This window comes from Lepidothrix coronata, unplaced genomic scaffold (genome assembly GCF_001604755.1).
Source record: "Lepidothrix coronata isolate B3197 unplaced genomic scaffold, Lepidothrix_coronata-1.0 Scaffold2, whole genome shotgun sequence".
In the NCBI taxonomy this organism is placed as follows: Eukaryota; Metazoa; Chordata; class Aves; order Passeriformes; family Pipridae; genus Lepidothrix; species Lepidothrix coronata.
In genome coordinates this window covers 12,644,679-12,669,898 of record NW_016690182.1, presented here as the reverse complement: position 1 = coordinate 12,669,898, position 25,220 = coordinate 12,644,679, and the positions used below count along the sequence as shown (strand labels likewise).

At 55.3% G+C, this 25,220-nt stretch overlaps 1 protein-coding gene across 4 annotated transcripts in view; it reads right to left on the bottom strand.

Annotated features, from left to right (window-relative positions):
- Positions 1-624: 624 nt before the first annotated feature.
- Positions 625-25,220, bottom strand: part of MID2 (midline 2) — a 77,638-nt gene continuing 53,042 nt past the window's right edge. For 3 of the 4 annotated variants that reach the window (XM_017819406.1, XM_017819414.1, XM_017819420.1), the window contains exons 3-10: positions 23,189-23,284; positions 18,997-19,104; positions 16,817-16,965; positions 16,215-16,342; positions 15,034-15,177; positions 11,361-11,522; positions 4,507-4,714; positions 625-4,072 (exon numbers count right to left, since the gene is read on the bottom strand). In XM_017819406.1, the coding sequence (XP_017674895.1) occupies positions 3,670-4,072; positions 4,507-4,714; positions 11,361-11,522; positions 15,034-15,177; positions 16,215-16,342; positions 16,817-16,965; positions 18,997-19,104; positions 23,189-23,284 (1,398 nt within the window). In that variant the 3' untranslated portion in view covers positions 625-3,669. Of the gene's footprint in view, positions 4,073-4,506; positions 4,715-11,356; positions 11,523-15,033; positions 15,178-16,214; positions 16,343-16,816; positions 16,966-18,996; positions 19,105-23,188; positions 23,285-25,220 lie in introns of those variants that run through there. The other variant, XM_017819423.1, reaches the window with a different exon arrangement.

The following is a 25,220-nucleotide window of genomic DNA, read 5'->3' as shown; positions in this document are numbered from 1 at the left end:
CCACCAGCTCAGCCCCACACTGCTGGGAAGGACAGGTCAGGCTCCATTCCTGCCCTCCCACAGCTCCAGGGCACTGGGGGGGACCTGGGCTTGAGGGCAGCAGGGTCAGGCTCCATCCCTGCCCTCCCACAGCTCTGAGTCACTGGGGGGGCGAGTGGGACCTGGGGTCCAGAAAGACCTGACTGGCACTCGAAGATGTCCAGCATCCCTGGCACTCGAAGATGTCCAGGCCATCCAAGGCTGGGGAGAGGCAGGCTGAGGCACTTGGTGTCCTGATAAACTGGACAATGTGACATCCTCCAAGGGCTGGCAGCAGGGTGAACAATATTTATGCGTACGGATGTTTTCGGATGGAGCTTTAGCAGCCCGTGTGCCCAGCCACCCCACCCCTTGAGCTGAGCCCAGCACAAGGAAAGCTGCTGTTGGATGGTACCACATATCCCCTCTGCTCCTGTGGATGCATGGCCACATGTGTGTCTTGGCAAGTTTGGAGAACACCGTGATGGCCAAAGAGAAGATCCCAGGGCTGTCCCCCTCTCATGACCTCCCCCCACACAGACATACCCAGTAACATATATATATTATATTATATTTTATATATATATATATATATATATACACATTAACAAAGAAGTTGCCCAAAAAAAAAACAACCAACCCAACAAAAAGGGGAAAAAAACAACAGAAAGAACAACCCTCCCCCCAGTTAAAACCGAAGCAGGAATGTTACATGTGGAAGGGGAGGCTGAGAGGAGCCAGGAGCTCACACATCCCAAATCTGTACAACTGTGCCACCAGGAGCAGAGGAGCTGGCAGCAGCACCCCAGACCACCCCCATGTCCTGCCCCTGAATCACATCCTGAGCAGGGCCCAGGGATGGGGCTGCTGCTCCCCAACTCCTGGTGACACTTGGATAGGCTCTGCTTCCAGCACCGGGAGAGGACCATGTGTGTGACTGGGAAAGGCCCCCAGCCCTGGAGCTGCCTGCTTGGGGTGCAGGGCTCCTCCAGCTCCCCCCGCCACCCTCCTACCTGGCTGGGTCTGAGACGCCTGCGGGGGGTCCCTGTAATTAGTGCAATTTCATCAGGTGCAAACGTCACGTTAAGGGCTCGTGGTCTCCGAGTTGAAGATGTGCTGAGTCCTCCACGAGCCCGTCCCAGTGGTGCTGGCAGGGAGCTCGACACTCAGACTGCCAGTGCCAACATCCATCTCCAGTGCTTGGCATCCATCTGAGTGACACAGTATAAGCAGCCCCAGATGGGACCAGAACATGGGGAAGGGACTTCCATGAGAGTTTCCCATGAAAAACAGCCAATTGAAAAGGGTGACAACCTCCCAGAATGAACCAGGGTTGTGTGCCAGGCTGTGGGGACAGCAGATGCACCCCTGCTGCAACCCCACCTGTGCCCTGGAGCTGGAAGAAGCAAACAGAGCTGCTCCGTCTGCTCAGGAGGGAGGGATGTATCCCCTGCGCTGGCCCTGCCAGGCACCCTTGGAAAGCAGCCTGGATCAGAGAGAAACCCCTCTTGGATCAGCAGGGCAGGCAGCAGATCCTTCCCTGAGGTGCCGCCTGCCTCCCTTTCCCGAAAACTGCAGCCTGGAGACACGGAGGGATGCCATGCTGCTCTCCAGCCTCTCATTCCCCAGTCTATACACACAACCAGGGTTGCCCTGCCCCAGGTGCAGAATCCAGCACTTGCCCTTGTTAAACTTCATATGGTTGGTGATTGCCCATCTCTCTGATTTGCCGAGGTCTCTGCCCTCGAGGGAGTCAACAGCTCCTCCCAATTTAGTGTCATCAGCAAACTTAGTATTCCTTTGAGTCCTGCATCCAAGTTGTTAATTAATATGTTGAAGAGAACGGGGCCGAGGATGGAGTCCTGCAGAACCCCACTAGTGACTGATGCCAGCCTGATGTCACCTCAGTCACTGTCTTTGTGCCCCCTGTGCCTGACCCATGAGCCAGTTGCTCACCCACTGTTTAACACGGTTATTCAGCTGTGGGCTGGACAGTTTGTCCAGAAGGGTCCTAGGAGAGACAGTATCAAAAGCTTTGCTTTTAGATTCCATCTACTGGCTTTCCTAGATCAACTAGGGGAGGGTCACCCTGTCATAGAAGGAAATCAGGTTTGGCAAGCAGGGGCAAACTTACCTATCAGCAAGATCCAAAGGAAGGGAACAGCTGGCAGACCTGGGAGGTCCTGGCTCAGTGGTCCCCAGTCCCACTGAGGCACCACATCCAGAGGAGGAAAAGGGGTTTCAAATCCCATGGAGCAAAGCTCAAGCACCAGCCACACCACAATGCCTGACCTCCTTGTCCCCCTCCGATGTTCTGGCCACCCTCCCACTCACCAGACTCAAAGTGTGCCACAGACCCCTGCTGTGACACACGGACTGTGGGCTGGCCCAGCTCCTCCTGGCCTCTTAACTAAATCTAGAAAATGGAGCCTGGCCAGGGGACTTGATGTTTGGGGTTACTGGGTGCACTGGCAGCAGCCGAAGAGCTCCCAGTAACCAGAGTCTAGAGACCTTGGGGCTCCAGTCCTTTGCCACAGAGTAAACAGGATGGCTTTGTGCTCCCACTGCCACAGAATCATGGAATAGTTTGGGCTGAAAGGGACCTTTAAAATTCACCCAGTCCAATCCCCTGGCATGGCAGAGAACAAACCAGGAGCCAAGATCTGGGGTCATAAATTGAGATTTGGGTCATAAAGCATAGAGACGATCTTCGGACAGGACTCTACTGTGGGCTCAGAGCAGAAAGATGAGTTTGTTTCTGCTGGGACACCAGACAGGGCACTAATGGAGCAAGGGCACCGCCGTCCAGACCCTGTGTTGGGAAGGAGCAGCTGCCAAACCTCCGTGCCAGGGGCCGAAGCTCCTCAAGGATGCAGGCCTGCCTGGCTACTGGGGAGCTCTCAAAGGAGGAGACGTGGTGGGGTGGGGATCCGTGGCTCTCCACTGTGAGACTGCAGACCCAGAAAATGCTTTGGGAACAGGCCAGCTGCAGCATGGACAGGCAGTGGGACCGTCCTCAGTGCTGCCTCTGCTCTGCTCTCACAGACCATTAGCCACATAACCATCACCCCCCACCACATAACCACCATCCATCCACCACGTCAGTGCTCACCAAGCCCAAGGGCTCCACGCATTATTCACCCCACCAGGGAAGCTACTGAGCCTCAGCCACACGGAAAGATCTCCCTGAAAAGCACTGCTCAGTGGCTCCAGTTCCACAGACCAGCTGCCAGCAGGCTCCAGAACCCATCCCTCCTGTCCCAACCGGTGCCTCACAGGACACACGAGCTGTCCCCTGACCACCACGGCACCTCAGGTCACCCCGAAACCCACCCCAACCTTTCCAGCCCCTGAAGGAAGACGGGTGACAATCCACTTGGGGAGGGATGGGAGCCACCGTCAAGGTGCTGCTCCAGCTGCTCTCATGCACGCTGGAGCTCACCACCAGCAGTTTATTTCCAGCTGCGGTTCGAGGTTCTTCCACTTTTCCCTTAAAACAAGACGGAGCTGGTTGTGGATGGCGCTCGGTTGCTGGGGTGGCACGGCGGCTCTCCGGCACGGCTGCCAGGGGGCTCCCAGCCGGCAGCTCCGACCACCGGCACCCACCGGCACGGCCAGTGCCGCCGCGGGGCACGGGCAGGCCTGGGCAGCCTAGTGACAGGCTTTCATTCCTGACACGTATGGGGACTCCTGGGGCCGGCAGTTACACTCCTGCTGCTCGGGGTAATCAATGAAATCCGGGGCAGGCAGCCCCGAGAGGATCATCAGGGATTTGTTCCAGATGGTGAAGGTGGGGCACACTGGCAGGATGAAGGAGACTTCGAAGGTGTGGAGGTGGAGGGAGTTGGCCGGGTCGTAGAAGGAGAGCGCGTTGTTGTCATAGTCCAGGAGGACGCCGAGGCGCTTCATCTGCGGGTGCACCTCCACCAGCATCTCCTTGTTGTTGTGCCGCACCACAAAGTTGTTGTTGCAGCGGGAGAAAACCCAGGAAGAGGAGTTCTTCCCAATCCACTCATTTTTGGGGGCCGACTTGTAAGCCACGCCGATGGCGTACCTGCAGGAGAGGAGAAGCTTCGCTCAGCACCCTCCAGCCCCCAGCGCAGGACCGAGCCCAGCTCTGATGGCTGTGGCACCCCACGCTTTCAGACCCCATGTGCCTGTGGAAGAGGCACCCCATGCCTTCAGAGCCCACCTGCCTGTGGAAGAGGCACCCCGTGCTTTCAGAGCCCACCTGCCTGTGGAAGAGGCACCCCGTGCCTTCAGAGCCCACCTGCCTGTGGAAGAGGCACCCCGTGCTTTCAGAGCCCACCTGCCTGTGGAAGAGGCACCCCGTGCTTTCAGAGCCCACCTGCCTGTGGAAGCAGCACTTCGTGCTTCCGGAGCCCACCTATCTGTGGAATTGGCACAGCAACAGCTTCACATGCCCAAAAAACACCTGGCAGAGGCTGGACTGGGAAAGCACCCCCCGCACACACAGGTGGTGCCTACCAGGTGGAGGATCCCACCACGACCTCCCAGTAGTGGCAGCCGCTGTCGATGAAGACGTTGCCGGCTGCCCCATAGCAGCCTGTCCCACTGAACCTCTCTGGCGTGTGGCTCTTCTTCAAGGAGCTCTCATCCTTCTCCATCTGCAGCCCATCGTTGGAGATCTTCAGCTTCTTGTGAGCCATCTTGGGGTCCAGCTTGAATGGCTGACCTGTGGGGAGGGGACACACGGATTAGGATTTGTGTTGTTAGCATCACTGTGCGGGGAGAACATGGTAGAAAAGGTCTGTCATGGGCTTTTTGGCTATCCTCCATGAGCCACGGGTTCCCCCACCAGCTGAGAACTCTGGATTACAGATATCCAGTAGGGACAAAAGCAGCACATTCACTCACCTTCCCAGGCCAAAGAGAGGGAAAGGAGGTGAAACTTGAAAATGCAAAGATATATGAGCTCCAGAGAGTGAGCTTTCTGCTCCTGGGGGAGGATCCTGACTGGAGAGCAGCCAGGATGGGCAGCATTGTTGGGAAGGGCTGCATTGTCCTGTCACAGAGACCCCCAAATGAGGGGCTGGGGATGTCCAAGGTCTCCTTATTGGGCATTACTCCCTTCCAGTGTTTATTTCCCCTTCAAGTTTCCTTTTGTCCTCCACTAACGATGCAAAATGTGGCAGAAACAAGGGTGTCCCCTGGTAATGGGAACGACACTGAAGATGCCATCAGGATGGATGCACTGCGAGCCAAACCTGGGCAGGGCACGCAGCCTGAATTCCTGAATGGATCTATACACTATTAGCACTCATAAGAGTGACATAAGCACAGGAAAGGGACAGACCAGTAAGTGCTGGGCTAAGTGCAGCCCGGTGGCACTGAGCCCGCCCCTGAATCCCATCAGCTGTTGGCACAGACTGCTCCTCACAGTGCTCAGGCTGCAGTTACGTGTTAGAGGGCACATAGCCGGGGTCTTGTCTGCTGTGCATCCGTACTTCTCTGCTGCCAAACACAATCTCGTTGCTCAGAGAGCACAGTCCAGGGTGTGGAAGCATGTCTAAGGCATTGGGTCCAGCCCGTGTCCAGCGGAGCTGGATGGGAGGTGAGAGCACCAGGCTGGCAATGAGTGCCCGGCCCGGGCTTCCTCCACAATTAACAGAACTGAGGTTGACAGATTCTGCAGATCCCTGATGCTGGCTTGAAACCCAACTGCATCTCCTCTGCAGCACACAAAGCCAAACTGCTTGCCAAAGGACACGTGCTGCCTGTGCTGCTTGCATGGATAACCCCACGCAGCCCTGCGAGCACCTGCCCTCCCTCATGCCAATAAGCGCCATCGCTCTGGGCACCAGCTCCCCCACACATTCCACCATCAGGGTTTCTCCACAGGCTCCAGGTGTTGGTGCCATGCAGCCTTGCCAGGGCACGGGTGGGGGTCAGGAAAACACCCGTGCACACAGACATCCTCAGCATGGAGGGTCGGGGGGTTGGTGCATCACTGCCCATGGGCAGCCCTGCCTGCACTGCCCAGCCCCTGACACTCCCCCTTCCCTGCCTGAGTGGCTCTGCTCAGCAAGGCTGAGTTTTTTTTCAGGGGGTAAAGGAAACTTCACAATCCCCTTTGCTTCAATGCTTTTTTTTTTTTTTTTTCTCTCCTTTCATAACTTAGGGTCATTTGATGACCAGATGTGGAAAGGAAAAGCCAGAAGGTTGTGTTTTGAGAAGCCCAAACCAAAGCCCTCTATTATGGGGTGGTGAGGGAAGCGTTACCTGGGAAGCCTCACTGCTCCCTACTCCACCATTCTCCCATCTCTCTCTTTGTTCTTGGATCAGGACAGACTTTGGCTTCCCTGTACAGCACTATGATTTTGGCATGGCTAAAGGAGTGTGCCCAGCCCTGAGGATATTCTGGTCCACCCTTGCATGGCTGCAGGCAGAGCTTGTGCCTCAGTTTACCCCTCTGTAAAACACAGGAGCACCTTTGGGTGCTGAAGGCTGGTGGCTGACCCTTCCTGGCTGCTGCTGTAAAAGAAAAGCTACTCTGGGAAACAGCTGCTCCATGCATGGCACACACCCCCAGGGAGCACTGGCTGGAGCCCACAAACCCACAGGGCTGGGCAGGAACGGGGCTGAGTGTGGGGTCCCACAAGAGCTGTGGGATTGCCTACGGGGTGTCTCAGCAGGGCTGGAAACCCCACACTACCCCTTCTGTGGCAGTCTGTGTTAGTGACACTGGTGACAATGTGTGGCTGTGGGTGGCTGTGGTAGGAGCCACCGTGCCCAGGGGGGACAGTGGGGAGAGGGTGCCACCACAGCCCCTTGCTGCTGGCACCTGCAGGGAGCAGGGGGGTGACCCAGGCTGCTGCAAAGTGCAGGAGCAGCAGGCACTACATTAAATTCCACATGAAACCAAATTCCGGTGCTTTTAACATCCCGTGCTCTCGGCTTTACACATTCAATGGTGGTTTGCTGGGGTTTTCTCCCCAAAGCCAGACCAAATCTGGGTGATGTCCCAGCACTCTTGGTTCCACAGCTTCATGCGACCACCTCGGTTTTCAACGATTTCCCTCTGGAAGCCCTCAGACTATCCCCGGATTTGCAAACAAAACCCCAAGATGTTGTGAAGAAGCAAATTGAGTTCTGGTGGGTTTTTCTGGTGTGTTTTCACCTGAGATGCAGTAAAGAGCACACAGGCAGCAGAGACTATTTCCATAAGGATTCACCTTCCTCAGGACAAAGCAAATGGCAGCTGCAGAAAACACCTCAAATCCTGCAAACATCTTCACCCTCATATTTCGGTAGCTGAGGGGTCCCTGACCTGGCTCTGGGAACAAAGAGCTGTTTCCTCCTGCATGCTCCCATTTTTGGCAATGGACATTGAGTCCCAGCGAGGAGAAACACCCACACCACTCATGACAGGGGCTCTGAGCCAGGTCTGGGAACCCCTGCAAACAGCTGGGCGAGGCTGGGGACCCCCAGAACCCCAGGAACCCCTGCAAACAGCTGCAACATCAATAACACGAGGCTGGAGAGCTCTCAAGTGCAACTGCAGAACGAAGCTCCTCCGTGCCATGCTCTGATACCTGATGGTAGCTCGTGTTGGTTTTCCTCGGAGCCCAATTTGCTGGATAATTGAGTTGAGAGGCCTGAAACTAAAGCTGCAAATCGGGATTGACCTGCCCCCTCCTTCCTCTGGCTGCTCTGATCTTTCTGCCGTATCTTTTCCTGGCAGTAACGCAAAGAGACAAGCTCTGAGGAAGTGAGGTATAAAAATACTTGGCTCTGTCAGCAGAGAGACACTCACAGCCCTGTTTCCGAAGGCGACCCCTCGTTAAGGTCAGTGTGAAGAACTGGAGCCCAGCCCTTGTCACTGGTTTGTGCTGGCACGTCCTGGACCGGGCGCTGGAGCCGCATCCGCAGGCAGTGTCTGCGATGGGCGGGGTGGGAGGCAGCAGCACATGGGCTGGGACAGGTCAGAGGGTGTTTCAGAGGACACAGCCAGGCGCCTGCTCCCATCAACCCCCTTCCCAAAATATCTCCCTGGCACTGGGAAACCACAGGCTTCACAGAGTTGTGATGATCCCAACCTCAAATCCCCAGCATGGGAGCTGCCAAAGGGAGGGGAACTCCCACTACACGAGAGGGCAGAGCAGCCCTCACTACCTGCTCCCTGCCCAAAGCCACCCTCACCGTCCCCTGTGCCCCCGGGTCACTGCAACCCTCCAGCCCCCCAACAGTGCCTGGCAGAGAGCTGGGGGTTGCAAAGATTGCTCTTGTCATTACCGTGTATGTCCTGTGCTGGTCACTCAGATAACCTTTATCCCATAAATTCAGCTTGCTGGGATATTCCTGATAGCCTTATGCTGGTCATCCTTGCAGGGGGCTTGGGAGCTGTGGGGAAACAGCCGGCTTCAGGACTGGACACAGCTGGCTGCACCCCTGGGGCATTTATCAGCTGGATTATCCCTCTCTTCCCTGCAGTTGGAGTGTGGCAGTGTCCAAGTGGAGCAGAGGAAATCCTGTCTGGCACCAGGCAGGCAGGAGCAAAGAGGGGGCAACCAGGAACACGGTCAAGGTCATTGGTGGTGTGTGGGGATGAAGCCAGGCAGAGGGAGGTGTGTGCTGGCCCTGCACCCCCTGACCCTGCAGGACCCCCAACACCCACCCCACTGCCCTGGGCCCTGCAGGGCTCCTGCAGCCATAGCTGTGAGCAGGGGCTCACTGGCTTGGGATGCTCCTGCCTCTGTCTGTAGGGACAGCCAGGAGAGGCTGCCTGCTGCTTTACATAACAGCTATGGAAATAGCTGGAATGAGATCCCCAGGAGCAGGAGACAACCTCCCACACCCAGCCAAATCCAGGGAACAGGAGCCCACCCCATTGGGGGGTCAGTGCAGGGGTGACACCAGTGCCACACCAGCCCGTGCCCCACAGAACAGAAGTTCCTGTGCACCTCATTCCTCTGGCTGTGAGGGAACAGGGATGGGGCAGAGTGGGGAGGGTGGACAGCTAGTGACTGCATTTGGCTCAAGACATGTGTGGGTAGAAGGGAGGGATGGACATGCACTTCACTCCCAAGGAACCATCCCTGTCCTGGCTGCAGGTGCCCACCACATTCTGCCCAGGATGCAAACCAAGCTGCAGGAACACAGGGACACACATCCCGCTCCTTAAAAACATCTGCACTAACACAATCCAGTCTCTAACAGGTACTTCAGAGCCTGCTGCTCAGGCATCAGATCCACACCTGACATCTTGGATGAGATGTGGATGGAGCCATCCTGTACCACACTGAGGTTTTGCCAAGAGATGCAGAAATCATGAAGAGAAAAATTGCAAGGGAGAATAAGATCAGGCTGCACTGGTCAAGGCAAAGACTGTAAAACCCGCCTTCCCTGCACTTTATTTATTGCCAGAGCCGGGCCTGTCCCTGCATTCTGGCACTTTTATCCACTTTTGGACACTTGCTCCTAAATATGTCCTGCTCAGGTCCAGCCTCAGCAGAGGAAGGTCCCCCTGCCATTAAACCAAACCTGTTCTCCCAAGCTCTTCTGCTCGGGAACACAGATTTAGCGCCAGCACTGACAGCGCCGACGCTGCGGAAATCAATGTGTCCTGACACTGACCTTCTGGCAATGGAGGGATCTCTCCAGACATCACTTTTGGAACAGAACAGGCTGTGAAATATGCTAATGGGCCGTCTCCGTGTTGAGCTGCTGACATTTGCACCAAGGTTACAGCGGTGGGAAAGCGTGGGTGTGATGTTGTCTGGATGTTGTACACAGGAAAAGGAGAAACCCTGGTCCCAAATGCAGGCAGGGTGAACGGCCAGCGGGGGCACGCTGGGGATGCAGCACGGGGTGGTGGCACCATCGGACACCCCAAAGGAGCCCTTGTCCTCCAAAGCTGGCCACAGGAGAAAGTATATCAATTTATATTATATCCATATATCTGGCTAAATCAAACCTTCAGGAATTCAGAAGTTTCCACAAACACAGATGGCAAAGGAATGGCAAACCGGCGGCAAGGAGGGATGTGTGCCCATCAGTGCCACACGCCTCTCCTGTCCAGAGTGGGAAGAGAAGGACCAGTCCTTGTGGAAGGGGCTTTGGAACACACAAAAACACACTCACACATAACCTGTGCAGTGCCTCAGGTGAGGCTGCTCGAGGTTTCGAACACGCAGGAAGCTGCTGCAGACACATCCCTGCAGCAAGGGGAGCTCAAAACCAGATGAGGCTCTTATCAAACTGAGTCTCTCTCTGAGCAGAAGCCCTCAGTGCTGTGCTGGCAGCTCTGGTGACTGACACTCAGCTAAAATCCCAGAGAGCAACCCCTGTCCACCGGGAGCTGCTGCCATGGCCAACCGCCCTCGCTCCTGGCTTCCCAAGCTGCCTATTCCTCATTCCCAGAAGAGGTGCTTTTCAAAGCTGGGCAAGCGCTGAAAAACAGCAGCCACAAGAGGGATAAATTTTTAATAAACAGGCAGATTGGATTGGAGTTTGCTCCCCAGCAGCTCCCTCAGCCCCACCGCCTCCATGTCATTTTATTCAGTTTAACGTCATGCAAAGAAAAGGAGGAGGTGTAGGTGACAAATCATCACAAAAGCCTCGTCCAGGTAGAAGCCATTGTTGGGAAAAGGGACAGATGGGAAAAGGGAGAGCTGTGCTCACCAGAGCTGCACAGAGACATGGGAGCACCGGAGAGATGTGGGCACAGATCAGATAGTGAGTAGGAGCCTGAAGAGCCAGCTTATTCCCTCCTCCAAAACCATACATTGTCCCTCCCCTTGTGGCATCCCCCCAGGCTATGGGTCAGTGGGAAAAGGTTTTCCACCGCAAACCCAGGAGCTCTGTCTGTGCCAGAACCACTGGTCTCCAAGTTTGGCTTTCCCTAAACACATTTGGCATCCCTGGGGCATTGGAAAGTGCAACTTCTGCTTTGTGTGTGGCTGCAAAGTCCCATCCACCACCATGGAGACACTTTTCAACATCCTTATGGCTCCCTAAAATCACAACTCTCTGTGAGCAAAGGCACACACAAGAACACAGTTGCTCTGGGACTCTGTGCATTAGTCTCAAAAAGCCCAGGGATGTAAAGCCACCAGAATGATGGGCCTTTATGACCTCCTAAGACCCCAGGGATGGGTGCTGACAGGAGCACAGGGCACCACATGGGGTAGCAGGAGACTACCCCAAGGCAGGGAAGGAGCAGAGGCACCGAGAGGGGCACTTCAATAATTAAAACACCCCGCGGTCTCCATCCTGTGCCAGCTGCTGCGGGCTCTCTGGGAGAACTCAGCCACACCCCAACACCCATGAAATTCTCCCCCCCCCACCTGCCATGGCCAGGTGAGTGCCCGGGCACCTACTGTTGGTCTTGAGGCGGGCGGGCTCGCTGTTCCGGCTGCCCGCCTGGTTGATGGCCTTCACCAGGAAGATGTAGCGGGTGCCGCTCTGGAGCCCGTGCACCGTGTAGTGGTTCTGCTTGATGTTCGGGACGATCATCCAGCTGTCCATGGAGTTGTAGAGACCTGCAGCGCAGGAGAGGCAGGGAGAGATTTATTGCCAGGGAAGGACAGAATACAAAGTCCCCCCGCTGCTCAGGCAGAGCTCACAACCGCGCGGCCCTCGGGAGGATTTACCACCAGAGCGTCTGTAGGGAAATTTCCAGAGATGATAAATCCCAGCAACTCAGAATCTCTTTCATTGTCACATCAAGGCAATGTTGGTGAGGCAGAGCCAGAGCTGGCGTGCTGGCATCTTGGGATGCTGCCGTGGGAAGTGATGGGGAAGAGGTGCAGAGAAAGGAGAATTCAGCCAGTGGCACCTTTCAGCCAGGGCAGATGGCAGAGGTCACTGCTGGTGCCAAGGAGGGGGTGATGATCTCATCATCATGATATCATCATCGTATCCTCACCCCACTATCATCCTCTCTCATGTCTCTGCTCCCACAGGACAGTCTCTCTCCTGCTCCTGGTCCACAATAAGCAATTCCAGAAGCAGAAAAGGACGTATTTGCAATTGAATCAACATGTTTGCACCTGAATCCTGTTCCTGCCTGCTGCTCAGTGCTCCAGGGCAGGAAGTAATAAGGCCAAGGGATGCTGATGCTTCAGCTCCCTGGACAGACTAGTCTGCAGAGCAGTTCAAAGAAAATGAGCTCTCAGTGAAGGGATCCAGATGCCTGGAAATCATTCAGGAGCCTGAACTCTTTCTGGAAATGGGAGGGAATGAAAAATCCAAGACTCTGGAATTGCCAAGCCTGACTGCTGCAGTGGTTTGCAGTGTTGGAGCTGCGGGGCCTGGCATGTACGGAAATGTAATGTTGTACATTAGGTGACACAGTGCTCCAGGAAAGGGGAAAAACCCTTCACTGAGCCACTGAGGCTGCTCCTGCCACCAGCATGGCTGGCATAAGGATCACCTGCAGCCAGCATGAGCACCTGAGCAGCCAGTGCTGGGGGACAGGGACCCGGCAGGGTCTGGGGGGAACTGGGGGGCTGGGGCAGTGAGAGCCCAGGACCCACCATGGCAGCAGTGCTTGAGCTTCCTGAACACAGCTCTGGGGCAGCTATTGCAGCACAGGGCCAGGGCTTTGAGCCAAAAGAGGGATAAGGAGGAGGCTTGGAAGCAGTAGCTGGAGGCTTACTGGAACTGGTGAGAGGTGAGGAGTGGGTTGTGAATTCAGGGTGACTGGAGGAGGGTTTTCAGCACATGCAGGGCTGAGGGCAGGAGCTGGGAACACTCCTCACCTCCTCTGCAATGACTTCCGTGGGGTGTTCATTTATCTCCAGTGGCTGGCTCAGCCGCAGGACAAGGGCAGGTTGCAGCCCCTGTCAGCCTGGATTTGGTTTAGAACACACATGGGAATGGCCGAGGGGCGCAGAGCAATGTGATGTGAAGTAGAAAATAAAACAGATGTGATCCTGATTGCAGCCTACACAGAGAGCTGCTCTCATCATAGTACACAGCTTCCAGCCTGGCACTGGTGGCTGTCACCTCCCTGCAGGAAGGACCAGCTGGGGATCCTCCATGAGGAAGAACAAAGTGGCTGAGAGACGACAGAGGGAAGGATTCGGCCTCCCAAGCAGGCTTATTTCCCAAAACAACCACAAAGAGCTTGGCCTTGAAGACTGAGGGCTCCTACCCTCGCCAAAGCATAAAAAAATCCTTTTTACTGCAGCATTTGTCATCCATAAAAACGTCCGGCTCTTGCTGAGCTCTTGGCTTTGATGGGAGCGTGAAGGGGATGGGTTCCACAGGCCAACTGTGTGCTCCTTGGAAAGGTATTTCCTCTCCTGGTCAGCCTCCCGGACTCCTGCTCAGTGTTCCAGTGTCTCTTCATGCATGAGTTCAGCCAGGGCTCACCCGGACCCGGCTGTGCTATTCCAAGGGACAATACGTTATTCATTTTCTCCTCGGAGATTTAACTCGTGTTTTCTTCGCTCTTCCTAGCAATAGCAACCCAAGCCGGCTAAGAAGGACGCTCCTGACATGTGCCCTCAGGGCTCTCCTCCAGCCCTGCCCTTGCTGCTCCTCATCCCCACAGTCGCCACAGCTCCCCCTTCCCAACGCCTGCGCCAGACCCCCAGACGTGGGCAGGTGACTCGTTCCCAAGTCCCTCGATGGATGGGAGTCCAAGCCATGTGTCCAAAGTAGCATTTGGGGAGAGGAGGGAGCCAGATCCTTCCCCAGCATGGCCCCAGGGCAAGGGCACAAGCTGCAGCAGGGGAAATCCTGCTTGGAAAAGGGCAAAATCCTCCTAGCTGGGGGTGGGGAAGCACTGGGTGTTCCATCTCTATACAGTCCTTACTTCTCAAGGAGGAAGCCCTGAGCACCCTGTCAACCCAGCTTCTGCAGAGCTGACTCAGGGACCTTCAGATGTCCCTCCCCACCGAAACCATTCAATGACATCAGCACTGTCCCTGTCTTGCCCTCGGCTGGAAGTGCAGTGAACATGGGGGCTGGTGGTCATCCAAAAGCAGAGCCAGAGAGGTGGCCAAGCTCTCCAAGCTTCCAGAGAAGGACAAAGTGCTGGAGACAACATGCTGTAGCTGGGAATGAGAGGAGAGCCAAGCAGGGCAGATCTGGCTGCGGCAGCACCGATACCATACAGCCTCTGACTGAGAGGAAACACATCATCTTGTTTCCCAAAACAAGGGCAAAGGCTGGGCTGGGGCTGTAGAGGTGACATCCAGCTTGGAAAGCCACAAGGAACTTTCTCTGGCAGCTTCCTGCGCATTCCAGAGTGCACTGCGCAGCCTTCCGGAGCCGTGACACCGCACTCCCAGGGCCAGCGTCCTCCCAGCCAGTGGGACAGACTGATGGCGGCCCAAAACGCCCGTTCTGAGGCACCATTCTGAGTGCTGCTAGGGAAAACCAGGAATAACACTTTCTCACAAGCCACAGAACATCAGTGAGATCCCTCCTTGGTCCTCAAATCCCACTCCTGTCAGGCAAATTTGTGGCGGTGTGGAAAAACAATTAGGTATGGCAGCGATTTGCACAAAAAATGACCTGGAGACGTGACTCAGTGTTGTTACAGAGGGTTTATAAACCATGTTAATTATCAGCCAGTGCTGCCTTGCCCATACGATCCCAGATGTACGGACCTGGGAGCTGTGAGATGGATGAGACCCTCCAATGCTCCCTGTGCTTCAACAAGCCAGGGCTGATGGCACCAAATGCAGGGCAGAGCAGCTCAGGGATGGACCCCCAGCACGGGGAGGTCTCCATAACTCTGATTGCAGCCCTTGGTGGATTCTTTGCTGCTGTTTCCTCCATGAATTCCCAGTCTTTAAACCACTGAGAACCTTTTCCTTACAGAATCACAGAATGGTTTGGGCTTGGAGAAACCTTAAAGATCATCTCGTTCCAACCCCTGCCATGGGCAGGGACACCTTCCAACTAGCCCAGGCTGCTCCAATCCCCACCCAACCTGGCCTTGAACACTTGCAGGGATGGGGCAGCCGCAGCTTCTCTGGGCAGCCTGGGATTCCTTCCCGAAGGGAACCGCAGCCCCCGCAGCACGTGGTGACTTACTGATGAAGTTGGCCTGGCCGGTGAAGATGGTGTACTGGAGCTCGTAGGAGCTGACGCTGAACTCGTCCTCCGAGATCCAGTGCACGGTGATGGTGTCGTGCGAGGCCGTGCAGAGCTCCTCGCGGATCGACGGCGGGTTCGGTGCTGCGGGAGGGCACAGACCACAGACTTCAGTCAGCTTGGGCTCTCCTTCTTTGAAAACCCAGGGCTTTTCTGTTCCCATAAGGACAGGGGTGGGCTCGCGGTGGGAGCAGAGTCTCTGGACACCCAGAAATCCCTCATTTTATCTGTCACTGTGTTTCAAACTAAATTAAATTTTTTAGTTTAACGAAGCATCCAGGGGTCAGAGCACAGGGGTTTTGCTGCTGCTCCATCAGGTCTGACACCCCCACTTCGAAATAGGCTGAGAACCCACTTCCAAATCCACCTATTTCCCAGGACTGGCTGTGGAATAAGTAGTTTATCCCATAACTGATCCAGACACATGTTTGTGTTAGTCTTTCAGTGAAAGCTGATCTGCTTTGTGATAATAAAATCGGATTTGGGTGAGTGAGGATGTCCTTGCCTCCCTGGAGCTTTCATCCCCTCAGTGCTCCAGCACAGGCCAGTCCAGCAGCTGTTGGTGCTCTCAGATCCCTGAGGGTAGTGTTCAGTCTGTGCTGCAGCACCGTGGGGCCCAGAAAGGTCCTGCCCAACAGGGTTCATAATTTAGGACCAAGAGACCCTCAAAAAGGGCAGGAAAAGGGAAATGTTAAAGCGCAGAGTGCATTAGAAGCATAATAATTGGTTAATTCACTGTTCCCTCCCTGTAATCCTTATGGATCCTTATGTAATCCTTATCCCTCTCGCATCCTTATGGGCATCAGACTCCTCCCCAGGTCACAGAGACCATAATTTTTGAGCTTTCTGGACTTTTCTATGGATGCTGCAGGAGCAGCAGAGTGAAATGGGAGGATGGGGACACGTCACTGTCTTGGGGACAGCACGGCCCCTGCTCTGCCACAGCTGACCCGGCGCTTTTTACAGGTTAAGTCTTAAAATGCGTCTGCCAGACCCTGGTGGGGCGTAGGGGAAGGCACTAAGGGGAAGATGTGGGGCACGGGGGCAGGGGCTGAGGGGAAGACATGGGGTTGTGGGGAGGACACGGGGTGCAGCGGAGGGGAATGTGCCCGTGCACTCACCCGTTAGATAATCCAGCCCCTCCAGCAGCTTCTTCTCTCTGGAAAAATCTAAAGCAAAGTTTTCAAAGGCATCATTAAAATTGATATCTGGTATCAGAACTTGCGAGGATGCAGTTGCCATGGCGACCCTGGAAGGAAAGAAGGGACCATCAGTACGCGCCAGGGTGCACATGTTTCCCAAAGCCTGGCCGTGGCGGGGGGGGGCAGAGGGGTGCAGGCAGCCTCGCTGTGATGTTCCTGCTGTCAGGAAACCAGCTTGCACCTACAAACCACTGCCCAGGGGAGCAGCCTAGCCCCCCTGAGAGTAGGGGGGCTTCATCCTTGGGGATCCCAGCTTTGACTGGCCCCCGGGCGTCCTGTGGATTGGCATTCCCACCACCCTCCCACCCCCGTATTCCACAGTGTTGTTCCACAGTGTTGTTAGGACCAGCCATGCAACACCTGTCCTGTGAGGGATGGGAACCTGACCTCGGGGTTTATTTGAGGGCAGCATGGTGGGAGGCTCCAGGGGGGTCTGGGAATCTCTGGGGACAAAGTCATCTCTGGGCAGGAACCTGCGACCAGGGGACAACTGCAGCATCAGAGCCCTGAGCCCAGCCCACCTCTCAGCCACGTTCCTGGCAGTCTGCAGGAACCGCGCGTGGTCGTTCTCCTTCAGGATGTGCTCGGCCTGGTTGATGAGGACCGTGGAGCGCTCAAGGCACTGCCGGCAGTTGGCAACCTGCTGAGCCAGCTTCCGCAGCTTCATCACCTGCCAGAGGAGCAGAGGGAGCTCAGCAGCTTGAAAAGCACAGAGGGAGCCCCATCCTGAGCCAGGGCCTGCTCACGGGGAGCAAGAAGCGTTGAAATGGCACAGGAATGTCCCAGTGGCTCTGGGGAGCTGTCTTTCAAGCTTTTTAAACTCTCCCATGTTTTTGGCTGGGGCTCCTGGGAAAGCTGCGTCCCCTTCTGACCTGGAAATTGCTGCTCAGGTGTTGGAAGCAAGGGGGGACCCTGCCCAGCCCCACCACAGACAGCACAGGGAAGGTACAGAGGTATCTGCAATGCTGCACCCCTGCACCTTTCCATCCCTGGCCTCTTTTCACTGGCACAGATGCTTATTCCAGTTCCCAGGTAACTTTGGAAGCCAAACCCAGTATGGCCAGTACCAGTGTCCCCACACCCATCTCCCACTGGTGCAGTGCTGGGCTGGCAGCTCCTCAGCGCTGCCTCTGCGGAGAGTTTGGGCACTAATCCATGCCACTCACCTCTGCCCAGGTGTCAATTGTAGGAAAACAACAGTTTGGAGCTTCCAGCTCCTCCCAAGCATGGCTTGAACTGGACAGTACAGCCTGGAGCCATCAGGGAAGAGAGTGGGAAGTGCAAGCAGACAGACAGATGGACCGGCAGACGGCACCGTTACATAAAATATGTTCCCTGGAGTGCTTGGGGTAGAAGCAGGATTTCAAAGCTCCCACTGATGCCAGGGTGTCCCAGAGTCGTGCTGGTGGCTCTCCTGTGTACGCCTGCAGTGGAACCTGCTCCCAGTCTACACCTGGGAAACATCTGTATTTGGGGCTTGGCTGTGGGCATTGCGGTGGGACCCCAATGCACACCCAAACTCAGTGAGAACAACAAAGGGCTCATGGAAGCTCCCAAGGGCACCACCCAGAGCTACAGCCCAGCCCTCCAGCCTCTCCCTGTCGCATGTGTGGAGCCCAAGGGTTGCTGTGGCTGGAGAAGGGGCCCTACAGAGGTAGGGCAGCACTTTTCTGGGACAAACATCCCTGTTCCGGCTCCTAAAGATAAGCACAACACAGCAGAGCAGGAGTGAGGTGGAGAAGTGGGCATGGCCTGTATGGGAGATCAAGACCACCAAAAACACCTGAAGCCTCTGACCCGTTTCCAGAAAGGTCTGGAAAAATGGACTGCACATGGGAAGTGACTTGCACAGAAAGGGAGAAACTTCTCCCCAGGGCGGGGAAAACTTATCTATAAAAAGGCCCCCACATGAACCCCAGGCAGTGCCCCCTGACCCTGGACACCCTGCTGCTGGAACCAGGACTGGTGATCTCTCTTTCTTCCTCTCTCTCCGTCTTTAATCCATCTCCCTCTCTCTCTTCCTGTTCACTCTACCCCTTTATCCAAAACCCAGTGCTATGTGCTTATACTAGGAGATGAGGAACTAATCTATATAAATTTCCATGTCAAGTAAATTACTTGTAATTTACTAACAAAACTCTGTAAGCTTTTGCTGACCCTCTGACTTCTGCCAGTCCTTTCGACCATGAGCATCTATAAATCTTGAGTGCTGCCTTTCCCTTTGGGGTGGGACATCACACAAAGAAACCAGTGCAAAACACCTGGAACCGCTGGATGAAGGCTCCAAACACCCCTACAAAGAAAAGGGTGAGAAGCAGCTCCCCCCTCAGCTGTGCTGCAGTGCAGACTGTGCAGCCTCTGCTTTCTTTGCAGTGCTGGGCTCCGGTCCTTCAGTATTAATTCCACATTATTCTATTAGGACCGTGGTAGTTAAAAGCCCTGAGGAAGCTGTCTAGAGTGATCCCAGCCTCTGCAGCAACTTGTCACGCTAACCCACACACCGTTCTTCCTCCAGCCACATCCAGCACATGCCTTGTCCTTGGCGGAGGAGCCCTGGGGCAGCAGCAGTGAGGGACGCCCAGATTTTGGACAGCAAGAAGAAGAACCTGAGAGCACTGATGGCTGCCCAAAGCAAATCCTTCATGGCTGCGGCCCCTCTGCCCGTGGCTGGACCAGGGACACATGAGCCAGCCCCCCTCACCTTTGTCTCCTTGATCTTGACAGCGATGACCTGCTTGCGTTGGCGGATGATCTCCATCAGCTCATCACACTCCTCCATCAGCTTGGCCTCGTGCATGGCTGTGTTCACCTGGCCAGGAACAGCAACACACGGGTGTTAGGAGGGACACACAACATACAGGTGTTGGGGGGAACACACAACATACAGGTGTTGGGGGGACACACAACATACAGGTGCTGGGGGGAGCACACACAGTCCTACAGATGTTGGAGGACACATACAACATACAGGTGTTGGGGGGACACACAACATACAGGTGTTGGGGGGAACACACAACATACAGGTGTTGGGGGGACACATAACATACAGGTGATGGGGACACACACAACATACAGGTGTTGAGGGGACACACAACATACAGGTGTTGGGGGGACAGACAACATACAGGTGCTGGGGTGACACACAACACACCCTCATGGCTGTGTTCACCATGGTGCACCCACAGAGTGTGTGGGGGTGCAGGCAAAGCTTCCAGTTCTCTGCCTCCGAAGACCAGTATCCCTGGGGTGGTGGACAGGACAGGACAAGACAGGACGGGGAAGGGGAATTGAGCCCTATCAATTAAAGCACGCTAGAAGATGGAAATCAGTTTTCCTTATTTCTTACTCCCAAATCCCTGTGAAACACAGAGCAGTCCAAAGGCAGCCCTGAGTGCACCACATTTTTGCTACAGCATCTTTTTTTAAACCTGGCCAGCAGATTATGCAACACCGGAGTGGGAGACAGCTGATGGTCTGCAAAGGGAGCTCCACGGAGGAAAAACAGCGTAAAATTTTCCCAATCTGCTGCACGTAGCAGGAGGGGGGGGAATCAGCTCCAGGGTTTGGAGCCTGCAGTGAGCTGCTGTGGCAGTGCTGCTGTGCAGCCCGGCCGTGGAGAGCTGGCAGCACTCAGGTCCCTCGAGGCCATGTGCCCATGGAGACGGCTGTCACCCCAGCTTCCTAGAAGCACAAACTCTTGACTCCCACTCTCATTCAGGTTCTGGTTCACATGAAGGTAAGGGAAGATGAAGCAAGGCCTGTGCACGGCAAAGGGAGGGAAGGAGATGTTGGGCCAAAGGATAGGAGGGGAGGCTGGAGCACCTCAGGTTGGCCCTAGGTCCATCCCCCTAGCCAACTGCTGACCAACAGTAGTCCCAGGGCTCAGGCCTGGAGCACTCCCCTTCCAGGATGACTACAGGACAACATAAATCTGTACCCATCCATAGCAAAAATGTGAAAACCTGTCCAGGGCAAGAACTCTGCCCTCAGGCATGCTCATGCTCTGGGAGGCTGAAGGCAGGTGAAGTCGCAGAGGCCACACAGTCCCTTTCCCAATTGCCTTCTGCCCCAAAAGGAGCATTTTTAAGGCTGGAGTCCTCCCAAAGGGCCAGCAGAGCATGGTGGGTGTAATGCAGACCAGCACTGCTCTCCTGGCAAATCCCTGGTTCAAGCACATCTAGACACTGGCCAAACCACTCTGTAGGGATGATTCAGTTCCCAGGTAAATGCTGGACTTGGGATGAAGACTTGGCAAGTGCTATGGGTATAGGAGCACTGGGCATGGGGGAGGCTTTTAGGTGTAAGAAAGGAGAGAAAAAATACTTCATTCTTCTCAATCCTGAGGGGGAATGTGCTAGGGACAACACAGCCCTGGAATAAACTCAGCCCTGGGAAGAGCTCATCCTGCAGCTCATGGGGATGAGGAACAGCATCTCAGCCCACAGTATGATTCAGGCACAGGCAAACCTCCTCTTTCGTGCCTTGGCAGCTCAGGGATGGAGCCTCCAAAACCCTCGAGAGTTTTTTGGCCGTGTAGCAGCCGTGCTCTGGAGACACCACGAGCTCACACCGAGGTCAGCCCTGTGGCTGCCATGGCACAGAGGCCACCACCCCATGGTGCATGTGCAGCATCTCCTGCTGCCCCCCACCATGGGGACATCACTGTGGTACCATCTCTATTTTACAAACTCAGCTTCTCCACGAGATTGTTACCTGCTCTCCTTGGTCCACGTTTCCATCACTGTCACGGGACTTGGCCCTTTCACCCTCTCTCAGTGCAGCACCCCAGGCACCAGAGTCACTTTGACAGGCAGCATGGGCTCAGTGGCCTGGGGACACTTGCAGTGCCCTTGTGAACCCCTGTCTGTCCGGGTGTTGGTGGCACCATTCCCTGGCTGTACCATGGGACTTACACTGAACGTGGCCGAGGGGCAGAGTATGTCGGGATCGCGTGTGCCACGTCTACAAATAGCTCGAAAGCAAAATTCCCTGGAATCAGACTGACAGGGAAAACAGGGAGGCAGAGATATTTTCTGCTTCACACTTTACTGTGCTCTCTGTGAAGGTGCCTCCAAGGGCCCGGCTGTGCATTCAGCATGGCTGAGAAATGTTGTTTGAACTGTTATTTTAAGCAGAGCGTCTGACAAAGCTGAAAACTCCCAAACTCTGCTGAAAATGACATCTTAGAGGTCTGAGACTCCCTGGATCAGACAGAAACACCAAATGGATTTCAATTTATCATAGGTCAGGTCATTAAGATGTTGGAGCTGGATTCAAAGGAGGAGGTTTGGAAGGACATCCAGCCAAATCCTTGCTCCGTCCCTAGTGGGTTCTCAGAGCTAAAGTGTGGGCCATTAGAGCAGCAAGGGCTGGTGACTGTCACCAGAGTTCTGCAAGGACGTCCTGGCTCCTTCTCTCCCTGCCAGCCAGCCATTTGCTGTCTGTTTTCCCAGACTCACTCCAAGCCCTCTGAGCCCTGGGGAAGAGGGAGCCCAGGAGAGACAGCTCGGACAAAGCCATTCCTACTGCAGTGATGCATGGGCAGAGAGAAACAGGACAATGTGAGTGACACGGAGCATCAGTGCGGAAGGCCAGCAGTGCTGCAGAGCCAAGTGGGACTTTTCTCTCCTTATTTTGGCTGGAAGTTCAGAGCATCTCAGCCCCCTCCTCCTCCTCCTCCTCGCACACTGTGACAGTGGCTGCCAGCTGCTGGCGGCACACTCAGCCTTGCTGGCACTCACAGAAAGGGCTTCTACTCTCATTTCCTCTTGCCAGATCATCAGGACATTATTGAGGGAGCAAAGAACAAAGCACTGACGCTGCCTGTAGGAACCACGGGGGTTTGGAAGCACCTTCCCAGCGCCAGAGCTCCAGCTGCTCCGAGATGCAGGTGGTGAAGGACAAGCTGCAGCTCCATGGACAAATCCATTCCAGGTGCTTTGCTGAGGGCAAGCAGTTCCAGCCAGCACATGCAGCATCCCTCATCCTGCTGCAGCATGCCCACATCCATCCGCATCCTTGCATCCAGCCGCAGCATCCCCACATCCCACCAAAGCATCCTTGCATCCTGTCATAGCATCCCACTGCAGCATCCCTGCATACAGTCACAGCATCCCTGCACACCACTGCAGCATCCCTGCATCCCACCACAGCATTCCAACATGCTGCTGCAGCATCCCCACATCCCGCCAGAGCATCCCGCTGGCTGCTGAGCTCAGGGGGTGGCTAAGGGGAGGTGTGGGGAAGGCCGTGGTGCCCAAGGATGAAGCAAACAGCTGTTGTGTTCACTCAGGCACTGGCAAATTCCCCCTGAATCCACAGCAGCAATCCCGGTGGCAGCCTAGGATTTTGTCCTATGGGAAGGTGGTGGTTCAAGGAACAGCTGCATGCTCGGTGTCACCCAGTTGATGAGCCCTGCTGGCAGGATTAGTGTCACCCAGGCTATTGATGAGCCCTGCTTCCATGCTTGGTGTCACCCAGTTCATGAGCCCTGTTACAGGCTCGGTGTCACCCAGCTGAGCCTGGTTTCCATGCTCAGTTTCACCCAGGCTTCCACCAAAACCACCTGCTGCCCCCAGTACAGAGAAGCTGGCAGGTCCTCCTGCGTGGAGCCAGCCCAGCAGCCCATGTCTCTTCCCAGTGGCTCCCAGTCATGCCATGCTCCTTCAGACCCTACAGACCCTGGGAACGATCCTTGCATCTTCAATTGTTTGGGACTAAACTCCCCCAAGCAATTCAGCTCCCCTGAGACCTCAGCAATGCTTCCCCCCACACTCATCTCTGTTCCCAGGGTAGTCCCTAGGAGAGGACTCTGAGGTGATCCATGCATCCCATCCCTAGAGCAGGGAGATGCCCCGGGCACCTCCCCCAGCCCCCCACTGGCCCTCACCCACCTCCACTTGCTGGCAGATCTGTATCAGCTTGGCCATCTGGTTTTCCAGTTCACTGTTGCGTTTCACCAGGTTGGTGAGATTCGTCTCCAGGGTTTGCTGCAGGTCCAGAAATGGCAGAAAGAGGAAAAACAGAGAGATCAGCAAAGCTGGAGTGTCCCCAGTCCCCTGCCAGCAACCAAGACCCTCCATCACCCACCACTGCCTGAGGGAGCAACAGTGGAATAACTTTGGGAAAAGGCTCTGGGGTTCCTCGGCAGCTCCTGCCCTCTCTGGTGGGTTGGGCCATGGGGGAGCCACCGAACTCAGCTCTGTGGTGTCACCAGCTTGTGGGGACAGCGTGGGGTGTCTGCTCTTTGGAGAGAAAATTTTGGCTTATTTCATCATCAGTTTTGTCCTGCACAGGGTGAGGGAGACGAACAAGAGCCTGATGAGCCACGGGAGAGAGACATCTCATCTACCAACCACCTCAGCCAGAGCAGTGTGAGCACAGGCCAGGAGACTTGAGCTGCCCTCACTGTCCTCTCAGTCCCCAGCCATGCTGCCCTTTGCTTGCTGGAGCAGATCTCAACCAGAAGATCATGGTCAGCAGATCTCATCCAGTGTATCCTGGCCAGTGGATCACAACCAGTGCATCTCAGCCAGTGGACCACAGTAAGCAGATCTTGGCCAGCAGATCCCCACCAGTGGATCTCATCCAGTGGATCTGGGCCAGCAGATTATGGGCAGTGGATCACGGCCAGCAGATCTCTGCCAGCAGATCACAACCCCAGCAGCACAGGGATCCCCGGGGCCTGCTCTGGTGCCCGCAGGCTACAATACTTCAGGAGCAGAAGGGGACCCAGTGGAGCACGGAGAAAGAGTCCATTTAAGGGGACACTGACATCCATGGCCATGTGGGGGACGCACAGTTTGTGGGTGTCAATTCCAGGGACGCGGCATTGCCGGTTCCACGTGCTCCGCTAACAGGAATGTTTTATAACAGAGCGCTCACTACCTGTTGCAGTGCTTGTTGGGAAATGATATCCTATTAATATTTTAAACTCCGGGGCTGGAAGAAGATCCCTGAGGTGGTTCATTCATCCTCGGGTAGGAACTGCAGTCCAAGGCTTTGATCCAACTCCAGCAGACCCATAAACACGGCCCCCCTCCGCACACATGGGTAATTGGGGGCTACTGAGCCAGGAGAACTTGAATCACAGGCACAGAGCACAGGCAGAGCACTCATTCCTGAAAAACCACTGGCTCCTAAAATACTCCAAGCTCGTTTGCAACCCTGCAAATTGCCAGCCAAGGGCGGGTGAGGCAGAACACAGGAACAGGCTGGAGAAATGGAATAAAACCCAAGGAGCCTTCGTTATGCAGGAAGGATTCGCAGAGCAGGGCTGTATGGATAATGGAAAAACCAGCTGCTCTCACCCTCCCCTCCTCACAGCCCAATATCATAACATCATTTCACTACAGCACTGAACATTTCACTTGCTAATTACTTCCCTCGTCACCACTTTGGCTGCGCTGAGGTCCCAGCTTTGAACTCGCACCAACCTGCTTTAATGTTCCAGGGTGTGATGGAAGGAGGGGGGGGGGGCTGGGGGTACAGCTTTGAAGCACACGAGCCCAAACCCCATTTGCAGCTTCCCGAGTTTTCTAGGGGATGGCATCACTCCTCCCATCCATAAACACACACAAATCCTGCGCCTAAGCACCGATCCCTTCATCACACGTCCGCCTTGGTGATGCTGAGGCAGTCAGTGGTGCTTTACTGGTGTCAGCAATGGTTGCACAGCCCCTTGCTGCTCCTCCAGCTCCTCACTGCTCCCACAGCCCTCCTTTGCTGCTCCCCCAGCCCCTCACTGCTCCCCCACAGCCCCTTGCTGCTCCCCAGCCCTTCTGCACACCCACAGACCCTCACTGCCAACCCCTCTATATTCTAGGAAAACACAGATGGAATGTTTCCATCTGTTCAATGTGCTGAAACAAATAAAATGGGCTCGAAGCCTGGATCACACCAGCTGGTTATTTTGTAGGTGTATAT